The sequence below is a fragment of the Microcebus murinus genome, chromosome 6 (assembly GCF_040939455.1).
Source record: "Microcebus murinus isolate Inina chromosome 6, M.murinus_Inina_mat1.0, whole genome shotgun sequence".
NCBI lineage: Eukaryota > Metazoa > Chordata > Mammalia > Primates > Cheirogaleidae > Microcebus > Microcebus murinus.
This window is the reverse complement of record NC_134109.1, coordinates 102,324,441-102,350,427: the sequence shown is the minus strand read 5'-3', so window position 1 is coordinate 102,350,427 and position 25,987 is coordinate 102,324,441. Positions and strand designations below refer to the sequence as shown.

Here is a 25,987-nt window from a genome sequence, read left to right as displayed (position 1 = left end):
CCCGGGATTACCTGAGACCAGACCAGCCAGCCCGGGAACCCTTCTGGAAAATGCTGACTGCTGCCACCCTGGCACCTGAAAAAGTTCCAATTGCTCTGACCACAGAAATAACCCAAGTTCAGGGGGCCATGCAAGTAGCAACTTGGAGCCTTCTTGGGTAAAGTTAAAGTAAGCCCCTAAACAATTCTCAGTTGCTGTACTTAATTACAATCATTAAAATTCTTGAAGTTGTTCCTTCTTGCTTCCTTCCTTCCTTCTATCCTTCCTTCCTCCCTCCTGCTGGAGCTGGGAAAACCTTGTTTTAACAAGTCACCAGCCATCCTCACTCTGTCCTGCTTACACCCCTCTAATTAAGGGCTCAAGCATTTGCTCTCAGATTAACTGTGTTTTCTCTCTCCCCTCCCCCGCTCCCTAACCCTCTCCCTAACATCCAAACCTGCTCACAGAGCAACTTCCAATGCCTGGTCTGCTTTCCTTAAGGCATTCATTTTTTTTTTTTAAGTAGTTTTAAGTGCTTCATATGGCGTGCATTATTTGTTTTCCCCAGTCTGCAGTGCAGTTAGATGGGAAAGGGAAATTCTTTTGCACATTTCTCTTGAACACTGAGCTGCCAGCTTGACAAGCCAATGCCTTTTGAGACAGGCAGACTTGGAAAATTTTTCCTGGGCCGGTGCCTCTGCTACCAGCAATGGGTGTTGTCCCCGTTAAGGGACAGGTCTGTCCAAGAGTTGGAAGACATGTTCCCGGAGGCCTAGAGCACACCCCTCCTCTTACCACCCAGTACAACCCAGGTCTGGCTCAGCCAGCCCCACCTGGCCCCACCTGGCCCAGCAGAGCCACTCCAGGCAAGGGATTCCTGGGACAGAACCGTTAGCTTAGGCCCTAGCTAGCTAGAATTCCATTCGATCCTGCAGGAATTTCTTCCCTCTACCACATGGCTTGGGGAGTGGGAAAATGAAACATTAACCAATTTGGCCTTTTTTTTTTTTTCATTTCCCACTTGCCAGATGCTGACTGGGTGTTCTGGGTTTTATTTTGTTTTTTGGTCTCATGTGATCAAAGAGGCTTAGAAGTGAACTGGCTTTTTTGTTTATGAAAAAGCAACAATGCAAGGAAAAGAAAATAATACAAAAAAATAACTTGGGGTATTTATCAGGGCATGAAAAAGTTATCTGCTGGTAAAATGTGTTAGAAGAAAAATAAGGACACACAGCAAATCTAAAAAAAAAAAGAAAGAAATGCTCAATGCCTAAGTGAGAACTTCTTAAAAGGGTTTTAAACACCTAATGTTCCCAAAGTGCTCGATGCACAGGCCTTGCTGCCATTTCCCATCTGAAGTAGCAGCATTACGAGCCAAGTCCTGCTTCGTGGTGAACTGCCATGGAGCCAACACGGACAGCATCACGAGGTTTCCAGAAGGATCCGAACGACAAGTGGTTTCCACCTTTCACAGCTAGTAAGTCCTTATCGCACCCTCGCCAAACCCTCACACCTAGTGTTTCCAGTGAGGCCCCGGATGGTGTCGCAGTGGCTGTCACAGAAAAGAACGTCCCCAAACCTCCATCCCTTCTGAAGCCCCAAGGAGGGACCCTGTCTGCAAACTGGAGCCCCAGGATTGAGTCCCACCCTCCACTATCAGCCAAGCATCAGCAGGGCCACCAACTTTTCCTGTAAGAGAGTACAGATTTTCAGCTCTGCGAGCCACACGCTGTCACAGCCACTCAGCGCTGCCGCCGGAGCCCGGAAGTAGCCACAGACAACACGGAAAGGCACGTGCGGCCGTGTGCCAGGAAAACTGTACTTCCAGACACCGAAATCGGGATTTCACGTAATTTTTCATGTGTCACGAAATATTCTTCTTTTGATTTTTCTTAACCGCTCAGAAGAGAAAAGCCGTTCTCAGCTTGTAAGCCGTATTAAAATAGGTGGTATGCTGAGCTATGAGACCACCAGCAAGTGTCACTTCCTCTTTCTGGGCCTCAGTTGTCCCATTTGTAAAACAACAGAGATACCTGTTGGCTTCCGAATGGTCACTGTGCAGGCATCCTGGCTTTGCTGCTTTAATACAAGCTGACTGACAAACCCCCAAGGCAACTATTACGCCTGCCATTCACACTGAGCTGCTACATTTACCAAGAACTTTTGAGGGCTTTTTTTTTTTTCTCTCTAATGGAACTAGTGCAATTATGCCAACTTCGGAAATGCTGAGACAGGCCTGCAAAGGAAGGACAGGGAACCACCGGCCTGAATGGGGGCTGCCTGGGTTTGTGGCTCAATCCTGCTGCTCCTTAGCTGGGCAGCTCCTCCCCCTGGCTCAGCCTGATCCCTCAGCTTTTACGTGGCAGGGTCCCAACAGATGACATCTCCAGTTCCCCAAAGAACTAAAACTCCACCATCCACGGGATGGTCATACTTCTGGAACAAACAATGGGGAAGCCACTATGGTTTTCAGCCACTGACTCACACACCCTCCCGGGACAGCCACTGCCGTCCTTGCTTGGGGAGGTCTCCTAAAGGGGCCTGGTAGGCACGTCTGAGTTCACAGGGGGTGCAGCCTGGAAGGAAAGCAGGGGTGGATGCCTGAGAGTCTACAATACGAGGCAGTCACCTCCCAAATGATACTGACGCGATAGTGGAATGAGGCATTGACCAAAAAACAAAACAAAACCCACTGTTTGTGGTGGAAGGTTTCAGCATCATTGCCATCTGACTTTTAAAATTTGAGTCCCACAGGAGCTGCCTGGGTCACAAAGTTGCCCTCCTGGCACAGTAAGAGACTAACTCGCCCCACCACCAGGATTCCACAGACTCCATCCGTGCTCTGAATCCCACTAGCAGAAACAGAGGGCCAGGGAACAAGCAATCTCTGCCATGTCAAACCACGTGCATCTACCCAGAATACGGGCGGATCATCGAGGCCCCAGGTGTCACAGAAAACACACTCTGCCTCTGATCGGGAGTTGTATAAAATGCCATTGCCACCTCCCCTAAGCTGACCTGGGGGACGGGCACGCCAAGGGCTGTGTGCACCCATAAACACCCTTTCCAAACACTGCGATTGTGGTTTCTGCTCAGGTGAACATCTCGGCTTAAAGAAGGGGGAAATACACAGGCCCTCTCAGCCAAGACCTCACCCCCGATCTATCTGCCATACCGCTGATCAATACACACTAAAGGGAACAACTCAAGGCGGAGGGCGGGGGAGAGAGGAAACGAGACACAGAAAATACCAGCCCACCTCCAACGAGATGCTTGAGTCAAAACCCATTCATCTCCGGCGGGCCCGTGTTTAAAGGTCACAGAGAGGTTAATGATGAGCCCTGGAATTTCAAGACGTAAATCGCCTGATGAACCCTGGAATTTCAAGACGTAAATCGCCTGCCGCAGAGGCTGGGTCTGCTGTGGCCCAGTTGTGGGAGTGTTTGTAAAACTCCCCCCATTTCGGTGTAAGCAGCGTGGCTTCCACCGCTCCCCTCCAGCCCTCCAGCACTGAGGCCAGGCGGAGGCTGTAGAGGAGCCCCATGTGGACATATCTCCGCAAGGGCAGGAAAGAAGGCACTTACCCAGTGGCTTGTACTCGTCGCGGGGAGACAGCCGAGAGTAGGGGGGTGGCGGAGATTCTGGAAGACAGGAGACAGCATGTCACTGCCGGGGTAGGGGAGCTCACACCTGGGGTTCTACATGCTTTTAATTACCGGTTTCCTCAAATAATAAACTCATCCCCCCCAGGAAGGGCTTCCTTTTCTCCTACCACCTCTGCTGCCCAAATCTCTTAGAACAGTTAAAGCCACAGGTACAGACAGACCTGGCTCAATCCCTGCTCTGCCACCTTTGGGCTGTGCGACCTTAGGAAAATTGCTTCACCTCTCTGAGCCTACTCCTCAGCTCTAAAATGAGATATCGATCTCCCAGGTTTGCCAGGACAATGTATGTAACTTGGCACTGTAAAAAATACCTCCAAGTAGAGTAACTGTAACTATTATTACTATCACTAGAGAAATGCAAGTGCAGGGGAAGTCAGAGCTAGGGTTGCCAGATAAAATACAGGATGCTCAGTTCAATCTCATTTTAGATAAACATGGCATAATTTTTTAGTATTAAGTATGTCCCTTGCAATATTTGGGACATACTTATGCAGAATTATTATGTGTTGTTTATTTGAAATTCAAATTTAACTAGGCATCCTGCATTTTATTCACTAAATTTGGCAAGTCTAGTCAGAGCTGAATGCAAAAGCCCAGACACAGAAACTCGTTTGCAAAGGAGCTGCATGAGAACTAATATTCTCGGGTACGGAGAAGATGGTGCAACTGTGGGGAGCCAGAAAGCCAAACCCAGCTCCAACACCTTGATAGGAGGCCCTAAACCTGTCCCTGCCAGCTCTTGGCCTCAGTCCCCCCACTTTGTGAAGAGCAGGAGTGGAACACAAGCTCTCTCCAGCCTTCCAACTCAGACTCTGTGATTCCCTATTGTCTATGGTATTTTTCTTTGGGTTTCCTTTTCATTTGCCTAAAATACTCCTCCTTAAAAACATATACTTTGCCTTCAGAAGAATTCCTTAGCCTCTTGCTTTACTGGAAGTAACAATTTGCTAAACTAAGTAACAATTTGCATGAGTAAAATGACCCTTCATTTTCTGTAAATGAAACTAAACACAATCAAATCGCAAACTAAAACAAACTCTCAGTGGTAATAAAGTGGTAATAACTATTATTAGGCGGGTATCAGTAATGACACAAGGGGTAATAAGGGTTTTTCGCAATTATAATAAGGCACAATTAGTTGCAGGAGCATTTGTTTTGCTCCATACACCCAACAAGGCTCCATCTCTTCCCCACCCTGGCCTTTCCAGCCTGAAGTTACTTCAACAAAGTGAAGGTTCTAAGGTCTAGAAACAGGGACTCTTTTGTGGACAGGGGTTAGGGAGAAGAAAAAGTGAATCATGGAGCAGCCACTGGGAGAGACACAAACATTTGCTTGATGCCTATCCAGTGTCTTACTCCAGGCCATGCGATTTTATTTACTGAATTTTATTCCTTTAGACCTCAGGTACAGAGTGGTTAATCGTGGTCATCAGGCACCTATTTTTATTTAATCCTTTCTCTAAAATAAAGAAATAAATAAGATGGCATTATTATCCCCATTTTACAGATGAGAAAACTGACTTGTCCACGATGGAGCTGGGACTTGCGCTCAGGCCTGACTCTGCTCTACAGCCCAATGAGATGGGGAGTCCAGAGGCACCCTGACTTTCGCCCCACTTCACCCCTGCTGGGTCCAGCACACCACCTGCACAGAAAGTGCTCGAGAAATGGGGACAGAGACAACAATGATGAGTGTAACGGTAAAGGTGGACACATCTGTGCACAAAGATGTGGAGAAAGAGTACCTAGGAGACCCTCAGGCCTAGGAGGGACTAGAGGCCAGCCTCCCAGGACAAGAGGCATGACACAGGAAGGGCTAGGGCTCCATGGGGAAAGAGAATTAAGGCCAGTCCTCCCACTGCACAGAGGAGGAGACTGAGGCCTGGCAGGTGGAAGCGGCTCCAGCAGGAGCTGGGTGTGAGCCAGGACCAGAGCCAGGTCTCTGTCCCAGCCTCACGCCCTTTCCACTACTCTCCCGAGAACTTGGCAGAAAGCCTGCAATTCCTCTATTAGGGTTACTTTTGCAAAAATCTGATTGGATTGGCTGAGCCCCAGACTACACATGGCACAGAGCTCTGGACATTTGCCCCTCATCCCCCAGATTTGTCCCCAAAAGTGAAACTTGGCAGCAATGGGCAGTGGCAGCTCAAACCCTTATAACCAACCCTAGCATCTCTTCCAGGAGCTGCTCACCTGGAACCCAAAAGGTAGGGGGCAGGAAGGGCTCATGAGTCCCCCTGCAGGAGCCACCTGGGCCTTGAGTTGTAACACATGACACACCCAAGCTGGGGGCTTAATGTCATGAGTGAGACAGAAAGAAAATCTATGAACCCAAACCATCAGGCACACCAGCTAGAGAGGAGACTGCAAAGCTTTCAGGAGGGCCTTCACCAGGCCCCCCTTTGCTGCAGCAAAATGGTTTGCACAGAATTCTTTAACCACAGAGACTGAGAGCTATCACTAAATTCCATTCTCAACCATAAAAAAGCATGAAGGCTTATAGACTCCACCCCACAACACAGGGAGCTACAATGTGAGAGACAGAAAGGGCCTTAGGGTTCACCCAACTCAACTCCTTTTACTGATGGGGAAACTGAGGTCCAACCTGGCAAAGGACCGAGGCCACACCCAAAGGTAGCTGCAGATGTTACTCTACTTCAACAAAACTAAGGGGGAGGCCAGTTAGGGGCTAATACCATGTAACCCTTTTTTCTTTTTTTAATTAGATGTAATTGACACATATAACATTGACTCTTTCAAAATATGCAATTCAGTGGTTTTTAGGACATTCAAGAATTGTGCAACCATCACAACAATCTAATTATGGGACATTTTCATCATGGTGAAAAGAAACTCTGTCCCCATTAGCAGTCACTTCCTATACCCCCTCAACCCCTAAACACCAGGCAGCCACTAATCTACTTTCTACCTCTACAGAGTTGCCTATTCTGGACTTTTCATATAAACGTAATCATACCATACATGGCCTTTCATGCCTGGCTTCTTTCACGTAGCATAGTTTTAAGGTTCCTCCATGCGGTAGCATGTCTCAGCACCGCACTCCATTCTTTTTTATGGCCGAATAATATTCCATCGTTTGGATGTCCCACATTTTGTTTGTCCATTCATCAGCAACGGACACTTAGGCTGTTTCTAATTTTTGGCTGTTAGGAACAATGTACTATGAACAATATCAGGCTAAGTCTTAACTGCCACTCCCGCTCCACCCCCAAGTGGCCACGGATCCGGAATGATGGGAGTCCCAGGACATGAACCCGGGTAGACAAGGTGGGACACTTGGTGGGTGAGACAAAAGGTCAGAAGAGAAACTATGAGCTGCTGCCAGGCCCTCGGTCCACTCTGCTCTTTGAAGTTGTCTTAGTAGTTGCAAAAGTTGTGTTGATTTTAAAACAGCAACCAATATGCTCTAAACTTTAATGGGAGAACTGGAGCCTTGCAGGCCTCGCTGAAAGAAATGGACATGGAAGTGAGAAAGAAAGAGAGGCAGAAACGGAGAGCATCAGAAACTCCCTCGGCCCCCTCAGACATACAGCCTGGGGCACAACTTCAGGAATCTCCTCCAACTTCCTTCAGAAGCAAGAGCAGTCAGCCAGGGGCCAGTGAGCCAGAAGGCTAGCTCTCAGCTCAGCCCAGGCGTGCCTCTGGTGAGCCCCCAGGGGGTACTTAGCCTTTTGGGATCTAGACCCAAATTCTAAAGCCAGAAGAGAGTTCATAGCCTCCCCCCAGTGCCTGGCAAGGTTTCAGTTTGGGACTTTACCTTCCACCCCCATCTCTGCAGCTCAGCATCTTGCTTAGGAAAGAATCCACATGCCTCCCTGGGCCTCCAAGATTCCCCCCTCCCGAAGGGTGGCCATGGGGGGAGGGGGGCCTCCCCAGTGCCCGTCCCTTCCGCCCCTAGAACCTAAAGGCTCAACCCTAAGCCCCAGGACGGGAGAGGCAGAAAAGGAGCTCCTGGCACTTTAAGGCCGGCTGAGCCTAATTGCCCAGATTCCCCTGGCAGCCAGATAAACAGCACAGCCGGCTGGCGCCAGCAAGAGGCAAACTGCACATTATCACCCCTTCCTCACCTCCAGGAGGAGTGAGGAGGAGCAGACAAGCAGGCCTAGGGGCCGAGCAGGCCGGGCGGGGGCTTGGAAGCCCAACTTGAAATTGATCTCATTTCAAAGGGATAATGCCAGGCCAAATAAAAGGAAAACTTTCTAGCCCATTCTAATTCCTATCGTCCTGGCCTGGGAACCCTGTGTTTTCCTAGGCGGCCTCCTCCAGTCGTTTAGAAGTTCTCTCTCTCTTGCTCTGTCTCTCTTTCCTGGGCGCAATTTGGATAATAGTAATTTACTGAATATAATTACAGAAAAAAAAAAAGTGGTGAAGCAAAGAGCAGGAGATTTATTCCAAAGTTAATGGATACTTTCAGGAGAAAGGAGCTCTATAAACACAGGTTAGAGCTGTGATTAAAGTATTTCTCCACATTTCCGTCCACATAGGCACCCACCGAGCTCCACGAACTGGCTTTTCCTGGTACAGGACACACAGGGGAGGCAGAGGGACGTCCCCAGTTTCCGAGAGGACCGGCGGGGCGCGGGCAGGGAGGGGAGGAAAGCCTGCACAGCCTGCCTCCATCCCACCACCAGCCCTCAGGGATTCTGTCCAAGGCCCCTCACTTCACAGAGGTGAAAAGAGGCCCAGAGAAAGGAAACTTGCCCCAAGCCCGGAAGCAAGTTGATGGATGGAGCAGCACTGGCTCTGAACAGCAGGGGTCCACGTTGCCAAGGAAGGGGCCTCCTGCCACTGGGGCGGGGCTGGGAGGCTGGGGTGGCTGGTGCCAGGTGGGTGTCCCTCGGTACTGGGCGTTTCAGTGTACTCTGCTCCCTAGCTGTGTGCCTGCTCTGTGTGTGTGTGTGTGTCTGACTGTCTGTCTGTCTGTCTGCCCCATGCCCCAGCCTCTCCCTCTGAGACCTGGAAGGAGCAGTTTTCTTATCAGGACGCGCACGGCTGAGCCCCAGCTATGCGCCCGCCCAGCTAGGGAGCCAGGCTGGCGGCCAGGCGGCAGGGGCGGGGTGGGCAGCAAAGGGTTCCCCCAGGTCGCAGTCCCAGCCGCAAGAGGGTCAACCTGGCACATACTGGAACCTTTTCCCAGATCTTTGGTCTCCCCGGATGCCCCCAAGGTAGCTGAACGGGGCCTCCACAGGCCAGCAGCTGGCCAAGAAGCAGGCGAACAGACTTGGGGTGCTGCAGCCCCTGCAACAGCACCTCCTTCTGGGAGGAGGAAGGAGTCAACTCCCCACACTTGGTCCAGAATCAGATGTGGAGAATGTGCCCAGAGCCTCCCCCACTTATGGGTAAGGTGACTGAGAGGAGTGGTAACTCATCCAAGGTCAAGCTGCAGGTAATTGGCTGGGCAGAGCCTAGGACCAGGTCCATGGTCAAGAAGTGTTCTACTGCAACGTGACAAGCCTCCCTCAACCTGTACTTGTCCAAGGCTACCTCCAACCAACTCCTAGTCCAAGGGGTAGGAGCAGGAGCCAGTCCTGTCTATTGTCTCCAACTTTTTCACTCTTCCGCTTCCTGCCCACCACCAGAGCCTGACTGGCACCTTGACTCCCGGCTGGCCCTCTCCTCCTGTGAACCATCATTCAAGGCCCCGGGTCTGGTTAGAGCTGCAGGTGACCTGATTACACACACACACAGCCCCTACCACTTCAGGTAGTTCAGACCCACTGACCCAGCCCTGCGCACTTCCCATCTTCCCCCCATCTCTTCCCCATCTCCCCCATGGGATTGTGTTTTCTGAGGGCACAGATCCTACTCGAATTTCCACTCTGCCAACTACAACACCCAGCACAGTGCCTGGCTCAGAGTAAGTGCTCAACAAACATTTGCTGGCACACCGACATGGTGAGAGAGGAAATACTCACTAGGGCCTTACAGAACAGTGGAGTGGGCCCCACCATCTATTCTCTACTAAAAAAAAAAAAAAAAAAAAAAAAAGACCAGGGACAAGAAAACCACAAATAGGGCTCCTTTCCCCACAGGCAGGGAGGAGATGGGGTGGCAGAGGAGAGAAAGCCACTTCCCGGGGAAGCTGTCAGGAACAGGAAAAAGCTGAAAGCCTGGCACAGGCCACAGGTCAGGGATTGCCGAAGCCCCTAAATTGGGCCCATCGTGACACGTGGGAGGCAGGCAGGACGCCTGATCAATGCTGCCCCTCCCCACCCCCACCCCATCAATGCCCTCTATTCAGGAACCACCACTGAGGGGAAACTTCCTTTCCTCTCCAGCCACCACCCCACACCCAAACAAGACACCTGGCACAAATTCACAGAGCCAGGAGACCTGTGATCGGACCCTCTATGTGCCCCTAGACTGGATGCTGACTCTCTCCATGGAGGTCAGAATGGAGGAACTCAAAGCCCTCCCAGGCCAGACAAGCTTCCACCCCCCCTACCCCACCACCTCCTGGCAAAACCCCCAAAGCCGCCTAATAGATCCACATACATCCCTCAGATGATACCTGCAGGATAAAAGGGATGTGCCCCCCACAAGCACAGAGCAGAGGTCACAGCAGGGGCACTGCAACCTCCTCACCCACCTGGGGCCTCCAACTGTCCTCACCTCTGCTCCAGCACCCAGGGCCTGCCCAGGTAAGCAAGGCTGGGGGCGGGGTGTACGCAGGAAATCCCAGGAGGAGAACAAAGAAGGGGGGCAGTTCTCAGAGGTAATAAAATACCTGGCTTCCCCACCTACTTGCAGATACCTCCAAGACCCTCAACTCTATAGAAAAGCTGCACACACAAATTGACAAAGATGATGGCGGAGGGCCCTGGCATTTGACACCCAAGGGATGCTGGGGATAATCAGGGCAAGAGAGTGGCCTCCACTGCAGAGACGGGTTACCCTGCAAAAGGTTTGCTCCAAAATATACAAAGGGCAAGTGGGACATTTTACGAACTACGATTTGTCTACACCCACTTTTACAAGGTATAGCTCCCTGGATACAGAAAAGCATAACACTGGCACACGCATATGCATACAGATGCTAGAAGCCTGGGCACAAACCGGGGTAAATTCAGAAATTGGGGTGCGGAGCAAAGGGGGAAAGCCCATTTCTTTGGCTTCTCCTTGGCCTGCCCTGCCTTTTCTCAGCGAAGTCAGAGCTTACATCACGTCCCCGAAGCTGCACAGACAAACCCCAACCTGTGCGCTTTAAAGTTTGCCTTACAGTTTGCCGAAGCCTTGAGATGCAGCCGCCCTTTGATGTGTGTGCTCGGACACCCACTCCCCCAGCCGGGGTGAGGAACCCCCCCGGGGGCTCCCTCGCTCCAAGGGCCCCGCACCTGCGCCCGCCCGCCGGGATGGAGAGAACGCCAGAGCAGAGGGCGCGGAGGGGCCCCCGCCCGGCGCGGCGCGCTCACCTGGCCCGCAGAGCCGGCTGAAGTGGTAGGGGTTGCAGCACACGGTGGGGCCGTCGGCGGCGGCGGCGAAGCTGTGGCAGCCGCACAGGGGCTTCAGCTCCACGGCGTGCTGCAGGTCGGGCCAGCGGAAGAGGCGGCCGAGCAGCAGCTGCGGCGGCGCGGGCTGGCCGCCCAGGCGGAGGTCGGCGCGCGGCACCAGCACGCAGCCGCCCGGCACGCCGCCGCGGGACTCCACCGCCTCCAGCAGCGTGTCCAGGGAGCGCTCCTTGAGCCGCTTCAGCAGCGAGTACGTGACCGTTTTGAGTTCCTGCTCGAGCAGCAGCAGCCGCGAGCGAGCTTCGCGACTCCGCCCGCCGCCCGCCGGCTCCAGGGCCGCCCCGGGCAGGGGCTCGCTGGCGTCCCGGGGCGCGCCGGCGGCGTCCCGCTCCGAAAAGAGACAGCAGGTCACCGTCTCGCAGTCACTCTCCGGCAGCCAGCCCGGGCCTCCCGGCTCCGCCACGTCCAGCAGGGATCCCCCGGAGCCGGCCCCCGGCTCCGACATGGGCCTCGGGGGGCCGCCCGCGCGCCGGCGCCTCCCCGCGCTCTGGGCGCCTCGCTGTCCCACCGCGTCCCGGGGCCGCCGCGGGGCTACCGGGCGGACTTCGGAGCGGCCGCAGCCTCCGCCCTCTCGTGCCCGCGGGGCCGGCTCAGCTCGGCTGCCCAAGCTCCCATCCTCGCCGCCGCCGCCGCCGCTGCCGCCTTCCTCCCGGTCGGGGACCACACGACTTCGCCAAAGTCGCCGCACCAGCCCCGAGCGTTTGGACCTGAACATACGATATCCTTTGGCGCCGGGTGGGGGGGAGGCGGTCTCCGGTTACCGGGGGTCCGTGCCCTCAGCGAGGCGCCGGGTGCGCGGGCCGCAGCCCCACATGAAGCTCCGCCGCGGAGCGCCGCGCAGACCGCGCACAGCCTGTCGTCGAAGGGGCGCCGCGGGGCTGCAACATGAGGGAGCTAGCCGGGCGGGACGGCGGGGGACGCGCGCCGAGCCGCAGTCCGCGGCGGGCCAGCGGCTACATGGAGCGCGGCGGCTGGGCTGCTCAGCAACTCCAGCCCCCACGCTTCCAGGGGGCTGCAGGCGGCGCGCCGCCAGAGAGACCCCGCATGGGCCGGCGAGCCTTCAAAAGTTGCGCGGCTGGCCCATCAGCAGAAAGTGCTCGCGCCGAACCCCGAAATGCGTCTGGAAAGTCCTGCCTTTAAAACCCTAGCGCAAACTACATGGGCTTTTCCTGCAGGATCCAAGGGCAGGCTTGTTGATATCCTCAGCTCCCTTCTTACTCCCTGCAAAAAGAAGAAAAAAAAAAGGAAAAGAAAGAAAAAGAAATCCCAAACAAAACCCAAATCCCTGGATTTGCATGCACGGAAGGCCAACTCCGTCTCGGGTCCCAGGAGCTAGATGCACTTGGAGCGAGTTCCTCCAGAACGCGGGTGTCAACACATGAGTGGAAGCTGTAAAAATCCCAAAGAGCTGCTGGGAATCCTTAATTAAAAATGCAATCCACCGAGGCAGAGGTCGCAGCCTGCCCCACGCTGAGCTCGGACGCTCCGGGCGCCGCGGCTGCCGAGGTCTGCCCCCCTCCCCCCTCCACGAAAGTGCCTCCCCGTGGCCCCGCGGTCCCTGCGAGGTCTGGCGAGGCAGCGCCGGGCGGCTCTTTCTCTCGGCTCTGCTCCCTCGATCGCTCCCCAGTTCTGCTCTCTCTCTCTTTTTTGTTCTCCTCAAACGCACACTGAGGGCCCCCGGAGGAGCGCCGTGGAGTCATTGGCTGCCTCCCATCATATGCCAGTCTAGACACTTTGGCGGCTCCGCGGCGCTGATTGTTGCGCAAACAAGGTTTCAAGTTTCTTAACTCTTAAAGGAGAACACGTCCCATTGCAGGGCCGGAGGCTCCAAGGGGCCGGCTCCCGGGGCGGGCCGAGCCCCGGCCCCCGCCCCACGCCCGCCCCAGCACCCCCGCCCCGGGCCTGACAGCGCCCGCGGCCCGCTCTCTGGCTTGCGTTGCGCCCGGGGCACGGATGCGAGCGAGCCCACGCACAAGCACGCACATACACACGCTCACGCGCGCGCACACACACGGTTACACAAACCACGGGCAGGCGCGCGAGGACTCGGCGGACCCCCAAGACTCGGAAGCAACCGGGACGCTTTGCCTCTCCCTGGCTCGTGCACACACTTACAAACACACATTGCACTTTAGGGTTGGTCCAAACCCCCATCCCAGGGCAGGCTGATAGCAATGGGTGTGCGTGCGTGCCTTCCCGGACTGCGTCTCTGGGGAGCAGGGGGTAGCTATATTGGGGTAGCGGATCTCGCGTGACGGCACGAGGGCTGTGCAAAGTCGGGGGTCGCTCTGCAGGGCCAAACGGGGAGCGCGGGACCCTGCACGCACTGGGACTCCAGACTCGCCGCAGGCGAGGAGTTGGAGCGGGTGGGGTGGAGGCAGGGAGTGTCTCCCGTTGGCTCCTTTCGGCCGCCACAGCCCTCCCTCGGAGCTAGGCGGGCCGCCGGAGGTCCCGGGCCCCCTCGAGCCCGGGCACTCCTTCCTCCCCCTTCGCCAGTTTCTCTGCACCTCGGAGAGGGCTGCGGGTGAGGGGTTGTGCTTTCCCTAGCGACATTTCCCTACGAAAGTGGCGGTGGGCTGGGGGCGCGGCGGCCGAGCCGGCCGCCCGGCGCGGGAAGGGTTAAGGCCGCTCCTGCCCCTGGAGCCGGCGCGGCGGGGTACCTCCTCGGGCGCGCTAGCTCGTCCGAGGGTGGCAAAAGTTCAAGCTTGTAAAGTCGGGATTGGTCCCGCGCGGAGGGGAAAAAAGGCCTGGTCCCCCCTCCCCCCCCGGTTGCGGCGCCGATTGGCCGGGGCGCGGGCCGGCACCGCCCCCTCCCCGGCGCGCGGCGGCCCCACCCCCGGCGCGGCGCCCCGCCCCTTTCCGGGCTGGAGCCGGCCCCGCGCTGAATGAAAGCGGTTCCGCTACGCCCATTGGCCCGGGCTGGGCGCCATTCCCCCGCCGCGGCCGCGGGGCGCCGGCGCGCGGGTCTCCCCCGGGGCGCCCACTCGCGGGGCCGGCCGTGTGAGCGAGCAGCGGCGCGAGGCCCCGGCCGGCCCGGGTCTGTGCGCGCCGGGGAAGGGCAGTATTTGCAGAAAGGAGTCACTACTGTCTGATGAGCTTTACCTGGAGTCAGGTACTGTTCCACTGCGCTCTCCCCAAAGAAGAATCAGACTGAAACTTCCCCACACCCATCCCCTACTACTCTGGCTACAAGGAAATAGCCGTCCTTGCCTGTTTCTTGCTTAAAAGTGCGGATGATGATGCCTGCCCTTCGTGGCGTGCTTCACAGAGCCACGAAGGCCCTAGGAGCCCATGCATATTAAGTGCACAAATCTCAAGTGAACAGCAGGATGAATTTTCATAATTGAACAAACATATCTGTGTCACTAGCACCCAAAAAGCAACGTGACCTGCACCCCAGAAGCCAGTCATGTGGCCCCTTTCAGTCACTTCTTACCACTGGGGAAATTAGTGCATCTTAAAATACAAATACTTCCATGTGAAATATCTCCTTTTATCAGGGTATTTGCTCACTTGCCTGTGGATTACAATAATAATAGCTCCTGCTTACTGAGTTCTTACTGTAGGCAAGGCAATGTTCCAAGCATTACCAGGACTTAGTTACTTAATTCTCACAGCAACCCTGATAGGCACTACTATTACCTCTATTTACAGAGGAGAGTGAGGCACGGTAACATGCCCATTTAATTTGCCATTGACACAGGACAGTGTTGAGAGTGCTAACGTTTAAAACCTGAGGGGCGTAAGCCAGCATGTGTGCTCACACCCAACAGCTGGAAATAGCCAGTGGGTCTGCGTTGCCAGAGCACAGTCTTCAGGTCAATGATTTTCAAAATGTGGCCCAAGGACCACCTACAAGGACCTGCTGAATCAAAGTGTTATGGAGGCCGGGCGCGGTGGCTCAAGCCTGTAATCCTAGCTCTTGGGAGGCCGAGGCGGGCGGATTGCTCAAGGTCAGGAGTTCAAAACCAGCCTGAGCAAGAGCGAGACCCCGTCTCTACTATAAATAGAAAGAAATTAATTGGCCAACTGATATATATATAAAAAATTAGCCGGGCATGGTGGCACATGCCTGTAGTCCCAGCTACTCGGGAGGCTGAGGCAGGAGGATTGCTTGAGCCCAGGAGTCTGAGGTTGCTGTGAGCTAGGCTGACGCCACGGCACTCACTCTAGCCTGGGCAACAAAGCCAGACTCTGTCTCAAAAAAAAAAAAAAAAAACCTGAGGGGCGTGAGCCAGCATGCGTGCTCACACCCAACAGCTGGAAATAGCCAGTGGGTCTGCGTTGCCAGAGCACAGTCTTCAGGGCAATGATTTTCAAAATGTGGCCCAAGGACCACCTACATGGACCTGCTGAATCAAAGTGTTATGGGTTGAGGCCCCAGACTCCACATTACACTTTGGGAATAGGTATGGTGGTGCCACCATTTTATAGATAAGGACACTGAGGCACAAAGGCGTGCACAGGGTAACCTGCACAAGGTTGTAGTTAGTGGCAGGCGGGGATTCAACCCCATCTAGTTTGGCTGGAGCAGGGCTATGGGTGTATGATGGGAAGCAAAGGGTTGGGCAGCAGGAAGGAGAGAGGTTACCTGCAGTTAACCCCAAGCAAATCCCCTGCCTGCAGGGATGAACGTGCTTCCACAAATGCTCGGTGCATTTCCCTGGGGGCAAACATGTGGCTTCTTTACCCCATACCTCCCTGAGGTGCAGAGGCATCCCTTCCCGCAGACTTCCTGGGGGAGCGGCCTGAAAGACGTCAGGCCTATGCTCTATGCTCCCATGGCCTCGGGCCAAGGAGATACTGAAGGGTGACCTTTCTGGGAAGGGCTGCCTTCTTCCCTGGGCAATAACTGGGGCAAAATTTGGCCTGGGCTCTCGCCTACCAGGACCTGTGGCATTGGTGGTGGGGCGTGGGTTGCTAAGAGATGATGCCTGAAGAGTACTGAGGCAGAGACTGGTGGCCTGAGTTCAGTACTGACCCTGCTTACCTCCCTCAACTCTGCAAGCCTTGCCACGACGCTCATCTGTACAGTGGGAATAGGAATCATGCTGGAAGTGGTTGCTAAATTTAAATGACAAGAGGACCCAAAATGAGCCCTCAATATGGGATAACTGCATTTGAAAGGAAGGGAAGGGCAGTGACCATGAGTCCCAGTGTCCTCGGATTCCTAGGGCCTGGCGTGCATCTTGGCCACTAGAGGGTGTGTATGACAGGGCCTAAGTAGGACAGGGCCCTGGCTACAGCCTAACACCTTCCTTCCTAGACTGTCCTACCCAAAACAAGCTCCGATTCCCTAGAGATTGGGGGGGGGGAAGGAGAGAGAAGGTGGGGTCCCAGCATGCCTCCCCACCGAGTCACAAACTCCCAAAATAACTCACAAAGTAGTAACTCTGACCCCTCAGATTCAAACCTGCCCTCACTCCGCCAGCGTTTCCACCAAAGCACTGTGTGATTCCCCTTTATAGGGCTTGTTGCGGTCCATGACGGAAATGTCCGTGTCGTTTCTTTTCTGCTCTCCTATGCCTTGGGATGTCAGCCCCACAGGCGCAGAGACGGTGAAACGATCGGGCACAGGCCACCCTCAGCCGTGAGGAGGGAGTGGAGTCACAAACAGCCATTCTGCCTGTGCCACCGAAGAAACTAAATGCCACAAGACAGCACTTGCCCCACTTCTTCCTGGTCGCTAGTATGCCTGTCACATAGTGGGCACTCAGTAAATATTTGTGGGGGGATTGAAATAAAACCCTCACTTAACCGATCTCCATGCTCATCCCCGTGCCAGGCACTTACATGCACTATCTCATCAAATCCTCCCAGCAACGCAAAGAAGGCGTTATTCTCCCTAGACCCATTTTTCAAGAGAAGGAAGCAGAGAAGTTAAGTAATTTGTCTCTAGTCACATAGCCAGTAGATAGCAGAGTGGAGATTTGAACCCAGGGCTGCTTGAGGTGAGTGTGTATCTTCTTAACACCTAGTCCTAAAGAAGAAAACCAATCCTTTGCCCTTGGGAAGTTTCTATACTGGCTGGGAAGGCACAAGGTATGAAATAGCAGCAATCATGCAATGCAGAGCTTGCTTCCAGGTGGTGGGAGGAGGCAGGATCCAGGGGCCCTGCTCATAAACACAGACATCACAGAGGGAGCGTGGGCCACCTCTCACTATGGTTAGTTAGATTGGCAGGGCCACTGACTCATTGTGACTCACTTCACAGGAGACTGATGGATAAACCAGCGTTCCACTTATTAACTCTTAAGGAAAACAACTGTAGGCCCCAGTGGTATTGTCTGCCCCTTTGGAAGGCAAATCTACTTGGTCAACATAGCCCGGAATGGGGGGCATGGGTGACTCTTGGGCAGTGGTAGACAGCCCTTGCAAAGCTCTGATGACCCCCTCTCCCTTGAAAAATGCACATGTGTATGAATGGAACGCTGTGTTCATTCGTGTGACACCTACTTACTGAGCTCCTACTTGGTGCCAGGGCTGCTTCTAGGTGCTCCAGATCCTGCAGTCAGCAAAACACAGAATTCCTGAGCTCAAGGAGTGTAACAGGAAGAGAGACAGACCATAACAAAATAATCAGGGTAACAATGTATCAGAAGGTAAAGGTGCCAAGGTCAAAAATAAAACAGAGAAGAAGAGAGAGGAATTCTAGGAGAGGGTAGGTTGTGGTTTAGAGAAAGCGGTCAGAGGAGGCTTCCCTGGGAAGGTGACATTTGAGCAAGGTCTTAATGGTGGTGGGAAGACTAGCGATGACACTATCTGGGGGAGGAATATTGCGGACACAGAGAACATCAAGGACAAGGGCCCTGAGATGGGAGCCTGCCTGGCATGTTCCAGGAGTACCAAAGAGGTGACGAGATCAGAGAAATGCTGGGGGGTAGATTGTAGGTTCGTGTAGGCCATGGTTGGGTCTTTGGCCTGTACTCTGAGTGACATGGGAGTGACTTGCATGTTCTGAGCAGGGGAGGGACAGAATCTGCATTCTGGTTCAACAGGCTCCCATAGACCGCAGGGGCGGAGGAAGGAGCGAGGCCTGGTAGGAGGCTGTGGCAGTGGTCCACGCCAGAGGCCACAGAGCCTTGCACCAGGGTGGGAGCAGTGGGGGTAGGGGACAGCAGTCAGATCCCAAACATTTTATATACCTGCAGATAGTCAAACCTTTGGACGTGTAAGAGAACACCTGAACACTATACACGTGTTAGTGATGCTTATTAAATCTTTTAAATCAATTCACAACCTTTATTTAGCCGTGTCATAAGCAGTAATATCCATGAAGTCACAAATGCGCTACTTATATTCATCACTTTAAAGTAAAATATAGATCTTTTAACATATTAAATAGATAAATCTGTTTTTCTGTGCATCACCTGAAATTACCCTGGGGACCACCATGTGATGTTGGGAATACTGGTTTAATCAATTCCTAACTTCATCCTCTAGGTTTTTTGTTTGCTTGCTTGCTTTTCACTACTTTTTCTCGGAGAATAATTTTTCCTTGTCTTTCCTCTAAATTGTGGTACCTCTTACCATAGCCCCTCTGAACTGATTGCTGGTTTTACCATAGTCATCCCAGGCAGCCTGGGCTTGGGCAGTAATGGTGCAGGATTTGGGCCGCAGGGCCCAACAGATCTGGGTTCAAATCCTGTTTGGGCATCTCTTAACTGTGGCCTTTGGCAACTTCCTGTACCTCCTACAACAACCCCCAATGGAGTACAAATATTATTCCCAGGTTATAAACTACAGATGGGGAGCCTGAGACTTAACTGGTAATAGTAATAATATTAGGAGGTTGTTTTGAAGGTCTAAATGTTTAACACAGTGTCTGGCACCTAATAAGTGCTCAATGAATGGTAGCTATTATTAGTGAAATGAGCATGGAGTCCATCCATCACGACCAAGTTAAGCCACTAAACTAACAACAACCCTGCAAACTACTTAACTTCTGGGACAATTTCCTCATCTGTAAAATACACCAACTTGACCAAGGTGGGAGTTACGTGAGCAAAGTTCTGGCACACTGCAGAACTCAGCAGCTTAATGAGCTGATTAATAAGCTTACTAACCATAAGTACCCACCTCATAGGGTCATTCTGAGAGTTGATTGAGATAATATGTGCAGTGCAGATAGATCTGCTATTGTTATTCTGCTCCTATCCACAAGGAAGGGCAACACCCGGCATGTTATGGAGTGAATGAATGAATGGATGGAGGCGTGAATGAGTGAAGTGCAGCGAGTTTCGTAGTTGTTAAAGGCATGGAAGCAGTTGCTCAGAGGCCAGGGAGAGGACTATGGATTTGCTACAGAGAACCCAGGTTACCTGAATCCAAACCCCTCAAACTGAGCTAACCTGGGGCCTCTCAAAAGTCAAGGGATTTTTCTGGAGAGCTAGTCTCATAGATTCATAGATGTTAAGGAAATTTAATTTTATATTATATTTATAATATATTCTATTTTTAATATGAGAGCTAACCCAGATATACCAGGGAATAGAATGCAAAATCATCATGAGTTTTTGAATGGAGATGGGAGACTTCTAAAGAATGTCACGGTCACTGTGAACAGCATCAAGACCAGGACCTCAGACTGGGCCAAGACTCAATCCCAGCACCTCCTGGTTGGCTCACTCCCCCGACCTTCAGGAGAATGCAGAGGCTCTCATTGGAGAAACAGTACCCAGGGATATGCACATTTTGGTGCCTGCCTGCAATTCAACAGACAGAGCATTTCTACTGGAAACGTATTATAGGCCAAAGACATTCAGTGCAGAGAGCCCTGCCCTTCAGAGACTAGGAGTTTATTTGAAGAAATGTCTGTATTTAATCACCCCTCCTTACCATGGCCAGAGAGAACCTTTCAGCATTGCTCTCTGACCTTGAGGCTTCCAGATTGAGAAGCTTTCAATGGATCCCCATGGCTAACAGGTCAAAGAGGAGTCCTGGCCCTGTTAGTGCAAGTCTCGCTTCATCTCCCCTCCACTACATGGAGCTTGATCAAGAGAGTGGCTGCTCTCTGGAACACTCCAAAGTTCTGCATCTATGTCCTGCTCTCTGATACCCCAGACTTTGCACATGCGGGTCCATCTGCCTGGAATGTAGTATCTTTCCTTCTTTTCATCTGAGCAAATGTCTCTCTCTCTCTCTCTCTCTCTCTCTCTCTCTCTCGCTCTCGCTCTCGCTCTCGCTCTCGCTCTCTCAAGCCCAAGGCTACAGTCCTTGCACTATCCTGACATTTGTACATTCCTCCTTCCCAGGGCTGGAGATCATTTTGTCCACATCAGAGAGACCCTCAAGAGCAAAGCCTGAGTCTTCCTCATGTCCCCACCCCTAACCCAGCACCCAGGAGGTGCTGCAGAATTTGGGGGGGGGTGAGGGGAGACAAATGTTAACTTCTGATAGATATGGCCCAATTGGTCTCCCAGGAGAAGTTGTACCAGCTTCCCCTCCCTGCAGCAATGCTCACACCTGTTGACCCTGTGATTCCAGCTTATATATGTAAACTATATAGATGCATGTGGTGAAATGATACATGTATATGGTTACATATTGTGTGACTGAAGTGGGGAGTTATGCTCCATAAGGTTACTTTATAGTAAAAAGAACGAGTTTGGAAGCAACCTTAACATTATCAGTAGAGGATCTAGTTAAAGAAATGATGGTATATCATCCAGCTGTTGAAAAAACAAGAGGCAGCCCTCTGTATAAAAATATCAAGATATTAAGTCAGGAATAGCAATGTGTACAGTCTGCTACAATTTGCAAACATTTTTTTTTTTTTTTTTTTTGAGACAGAGTCTCACTTTGTTGCCCAGGCTAGAGTGAGTGCCGTGGCGTCAGCCTAGCTCACAGCAACCTCAAACTCCTGGGCTCGAGTGATCCTTCTGCCTCAGCCTCCCGGGTAGCTGGGACTACAGGCATGCGCCACCATGCCCGGCTAATTTTTTTATATATATATCAGTTGGCCAATTAATTTCTTTCTATTTATAGTAGAGACGGGGTCTCGCTCTTGCTCAGGCTGGTTTTGAACTCCTGACCTTGAGCAATCCGCCCGCCTCGGCCTCCCAAGAGCTAGGATTACAGGCGTGAGCCACAGCGCCCGGCCTGCAAACATTTTTTTAAGAAGCTTATATGCTTGTGTAGGCATAAAATGTCTTTGGAAAGATACATAATAAGCTGGTAAGGATGGTTGTTTCTGGGGAGGGGAACAGAGAGACTGGAACCTGGGTGAATTAACTTTTCACCCATACCCATCTGGTTCTCTGCTTGCTTGCTTGTTTTAATGTATTCTATTAAATAGGTAATACCTGCACCCAATACAAGATCTAAACAGTACCGAAACTTCACTACAAAAGAGGCCTCCCTCTCTCTCTCTCTCCCGCCCTCAGCCTTCTTGGTGTACATTCTACAGTACCTTCTGAATTTTTGCACCATGGCTAAATGACCCATTCAAAACTGACTAAGTCAGAGTCTGGTGGTTTGATCGCTTGAGCCCAGGAGTTCAAGGTGGCAGCGAGCTACGATCGCGCCTGCAAACGGCCACTGCACTCCAGCCTGGGTAACACAGGGAGACTCTTTTTCTAAAAACAACAGCAACAACAAAAAACAATTAAATCAAATGTTTAGAAATATTAAAATATTAAATATTTGTTAAAGAAAGGAAGAAATCAACAAAAGAATTGTTGACTGAAGAATTAAATACACGAAAGAATTCAGTAACCTGCAAAGCAGGACATTGAGTAAGTGACAAATGAAATGACAAAAACAAGAAGAGATATAAGTAAGAAGTGACGACAGTCGGAGCGTTGCATCCTGTCCTGTCTTGCTCTGGGTTTCCTGTGTGTACATCTTCTCTTCCTAGCCACACCAGGACAGGGCTTTCTGCCCTTGTTTACTTCCCAGAGCTGGGCACGCAGAAGGTGTGCAATAAACATTTCTTGCCTTAACTCTCACTAGCACAAGCCAAGCTCTGGGAAGGGGCTGGGGGACCTGGTCACCAGTGGCTCCAGAGCCCAGGCCTGTGTCCAGGGCTACACTATGACTTCCACAGGCCTCAGACTCTTTGGTATTCACAGACCCCTACTTTCATAAAGAGAAAAAATTAAATATATTTTACAAGTGTATTGGCATAAGGACAAATGTAACCCAGGCTGCATTTGTTGGTATAGAGTCATTATTGTTATTCATTTTTTCTTCTGATTTTAAAGAAAATTAAAATGAAAACATTTTGTAGGCCCCCTAACAGTAATCATGGGCCCTAAGCACTGTGCCTGCCGTGCTGAATAGATAAGTCTGCCCTGGGCCCATGCCTTGGGCATGGCTGGCAGTCAATAAACAGGCAGTGCTTCTAGGAGCAGCCTGGCTCGGGCAAGCACACGCTGGCTTTGGAGCCCTAAAGACCTGGATTTGGTCCCAGCTCCAGCACTTACCCTCTGGGCCACTCTAAGGCAATCACTAAGGCTTCCTGAGCTTAGTTTGCTCCCTGCTAAAATGCAGCACTGCCTGGAGGATTAGAAATAATGTGCAGTACTTAATAAATGCCCATCACCATTGGCAGATCTGTCCCCAAGATGGAAGGGGTGTCGTGGAGGTGGGCCAGGTACGTGGTTGGCGTTTGGTAACACTGACCACAGCCAGGAACCTTGGCCCCTTCGGAGGAAGAGGCGGAAGGCAGTGGTGGGAGGTGCGGTCACTTGGCCTTCTCTTCGTATAAGTCTGGAGCAGGTAGGGGAAGACTAAAATTCAGAGTGAAGCCTCTGCTCAGGGGTTCTCAGCCTTGACTGTGTGTTAGAATCACCTGGAGTTTTACAAAATGCTGATGCTCAATACCTAGACCAGTTTAATTAGAATATCTGGTAGGGGGTCCGAGTGTGGTTTTTGTTTTTGTTTTCTAGCTCCCTGGGTGATTCTAAGGAGGCAGGGCTCTGCATCGCCACGCCTGTACCCGCCGACATCAGGAGTGACGGGAATGACCCGCCTTGTCCAGCGAACGGCTTCTCACCTCAGTGACATCTAAGACCAGGGACTCCTGGTGGCAGCCCCTCTCCCCGAAGGCCGCCCCAGGCCCACGGAGTCAGCCTGTCTGCGTTAGGTCAGAGGCTGCATGTCTCACATGCTCCCGAGGGGATTCTCGTGCCCAGTGACACTTTTAAGTTAAGAGAGGACATATATGCTATTCTGTCTCGGTCTGGGAAGGGGTTCCATGGTGTATACACGTATGGAAAATCATCCGGGTTCACACTTGAGATGTGTGCTTTATGCGTTTCTCTCCAAAGACACAGAGGAACCAACCTCCCGTGTGTCAGGAGCTCCAGGAAGGAGGCCGCGTGGAAGAGGGGCTGTGCGGGCTGGGCCTCCCCGGGGAGAGGAGCGGGCAGCAGGGCAGAGGGAGCTGGGGGCCCGTGGGGAGGAGACTCTTGGAGGAATAGCAGCGGGGAAGGGGTGGGGACAGAGAGAGGGCTGGCTCTGAGGCCTTCGCAGGTAGCTGCCCCATCTCCACCCAGGAACTGGTGTCCTCAGGGGCCCGGGGGCTGCCGTGGTCAGCAAAGGTAGCCCGTGAAAACTCCCAACTTGCCTCCAAGTGCAACCAGGTCATTCTCCCCAACAAGACAGCATTGTTTGGGGTTCTAATCCAGGGCAAGAAAAACAGAGAGCCCAATTGTCCCTGTCATAATGGGTATATAATTTATAATAATGTCAGCTATTAAAGGATTTTTAGTAATTAACTGACAGTGGTGTGCTATTTCACTGCATTTTTGCCTGCCATAATGATCTTGAACTTTGCAAGGCAGTTTTGAACTTGCTCAAAATAAGCCCTGAATACAAAGAAGGGCAAAATCATTCCAAATGAAGGGTAAGAGGAGTTGGAAAAAATGGGGCTGTCCTCCTCCCCAACTCGGAGGAGGAACGAGTTGTGCAGAGCCAGAGAGGACGAGGTCCCCTGTCTTCCCAGGGAGTGACACATTTAGTAAAATGCCTGCCAGGCCAGAGTGGTAAGTAAAGCAAATCAGCTGTTTCGTGATGGTATGCTAAGCTGCAGTTTTTTCAACACACCTTGCTTGCATGATACACAGCCGGGAATATTTTCCTCTTCCCCAGGGAAATATGCTTCCTCTCTTATTTGTCTTAAAACATATGATTCTCTTGGTATATCTTTTGCTATTTTTGTTTTTAATAAAGGCACAGAAATAGGATATATTTCTTTCTCCTCTTAGTTCCATTAAGAGAGAAAAAATAAAACACAAGCCCGATGACCAATAGTAACTGACACTGAGTGTTGGACGGGCATTAGGGAGCGGTGGGGCCTGTGGCAAATTGGTGAGCTCAGGCCCAGTGTCAAGCGAGGCACCTGCTTCTCCACTCTAGACGATCGGGATGGCGGGCCCAGTGGCAGAGACTGCTCAGTGCCTACGGCACCCTCAATTCTTCCCTTTCTCTTTAATTGCAGAATGGTGATTCACATTTAATTTGTTTTTAACTTGACAAATTTTATCCTGGGGAAAAAGACTAACTTGACCTGAACCTAGTCATGTGACTATCTCAACTCTCCCGTGCCCTTAGTACAGCCGTGTGACTGTTCCTGGTCAATAAGATATAAGTAGACGCGTTGTGTGAGACTTCGGGAAAGGCTGGGTAAAGGGAGCGGAGTCAGCTGGGCAGCACCCTTTTTTTGCCTTCAACCTTTTCTTCCCTGGCCTAGAGTATAGATGTGATGGCTGGAGCCCTGGAAGCCGTGAGGGACCATGGTGTGACCCGTGCAGATGGCAGCCATGCACCGAAGATGGCAGCCATATACCGAAGATGGCAGCCATGCACCAAAGATGGCAGCCATGCACCGAAGATGGCAGCCATGCACCGAAGATGGCAGCCATGCACCGAAGATGGCAGCCATGCACCGAAGATGGCAGCCATGCATTGAAGATGGCGGAGCAGAAACAGAGGGGAGCCAAAGGCCCCGATGGCTTTTTGAACCCACCACTCCAGGCCTGGGCTGCCTGTTTAATCTCTTGACTTCTTTCGTGTGAGAAAGAAACATCTGTCTTATGGAAGCTGCTGCTACTTCGAGTTTTTCTGTTATAATCTGACCAACTTAATCCTTATCAAAATAACGGGGCTCACCGCCATGGACTGCATGTTTGTGTCCCCACAGAACTCAGGAGTCGTAACTTAATTACAGTACGTGATGGTATTAGGAGGAGAGGCGTTGGGAGGCGATTAGGTCACGAGGGTGGAGCCTTACGGATGGGCTCAGTGCCCTGATAAAGGAGACCCCAGAGAGCTGCCTCCACCTTCCGTGGACACGGCAAAAAGACAGCCATCCATGATCCAGGAGCCCGGCCCTCACCAGTGTCTGCCAAATCTGCTGGTGCCTTGATATTGGGCTCCCCCCAGCCTCCAGAACCATGAGAAATACATTTCTGTTGTTTATAAGCCACCCAGTCTATGGCATTGCATTATAGCAGCCTGAGTAGACTAAGATATTATCACCTGGTGGTCCAAACTCCAAATCTAGCCAGGTTTACAGACTCATCTGTGACATATCTTGATGTCACAAATGTCAGAAACCATATAAAAATATTTAAAACACTGAGCTGTGGCTGTGAGCTGCATTCAGCCCAAGTGCCCCTCTGGTCTACACTGCTGATGGTGGTTATTGGCCCTGTTGGGTTTTCCTGTTGAGTCCTCTCATTTCTGCAAGGGTTGTACTTCTCCAGCCACTCGAACTCAAGTGTGACCGTGTGACTCGCTCTGGCCAACGAGATATGAGCAGTAGTGATGTGAGACACCTTCTGGGCAAAACATTTAAGAGCCAGGTGG

The 25,987-nt window shown here is 52.2% G+C and overlaps 2 protein-coding genes across 2 annotated transcripts in view; one reads left to right on the top strand and one right to left on the bottom strand.

Annotated features, from left to right (window-relative positions):
- SMAD6 (SMAD family member 6) overlaps positions 1 to 12,945 on the bottom strand; it is a 73,528-nt gene extending 60,583 nt beyond the window's left edge. The window contains exons 1-2 of the mRNA XM_012758685.2: positions 11,078 to 12,945; positions 3,564 to 3,620 (exon numbers count right to left, since the gene is read on the bottom strand). Of these exons, the coding sequence (XP_012614139.2) occupies positions 3,564 to 3,620; positions 11,078 to 11,888 (868 nt within the window). The 5' untranslated portion in view covers positions 11,889 to 12,945. The remainder of the gene's footprint in view (positions 1 to 3,563; positions 3,621 to 11,077) is intronic.
- Positions 12,328 to 25,987, top strand: part of RPL4 (ribosomal protein L4) — a 182,388-nt gene continuing 168,728 nt past the window's right edge. The window contains exon 1 of the mRNA XM_076004502.1: positions 12,328 to 12,345. The gene's annotated coding sequence lies outside the window, so the exon portion shown is untranslated. The remainder of the gene's footprint in view (positions 12,346 to 25,987) is intronic.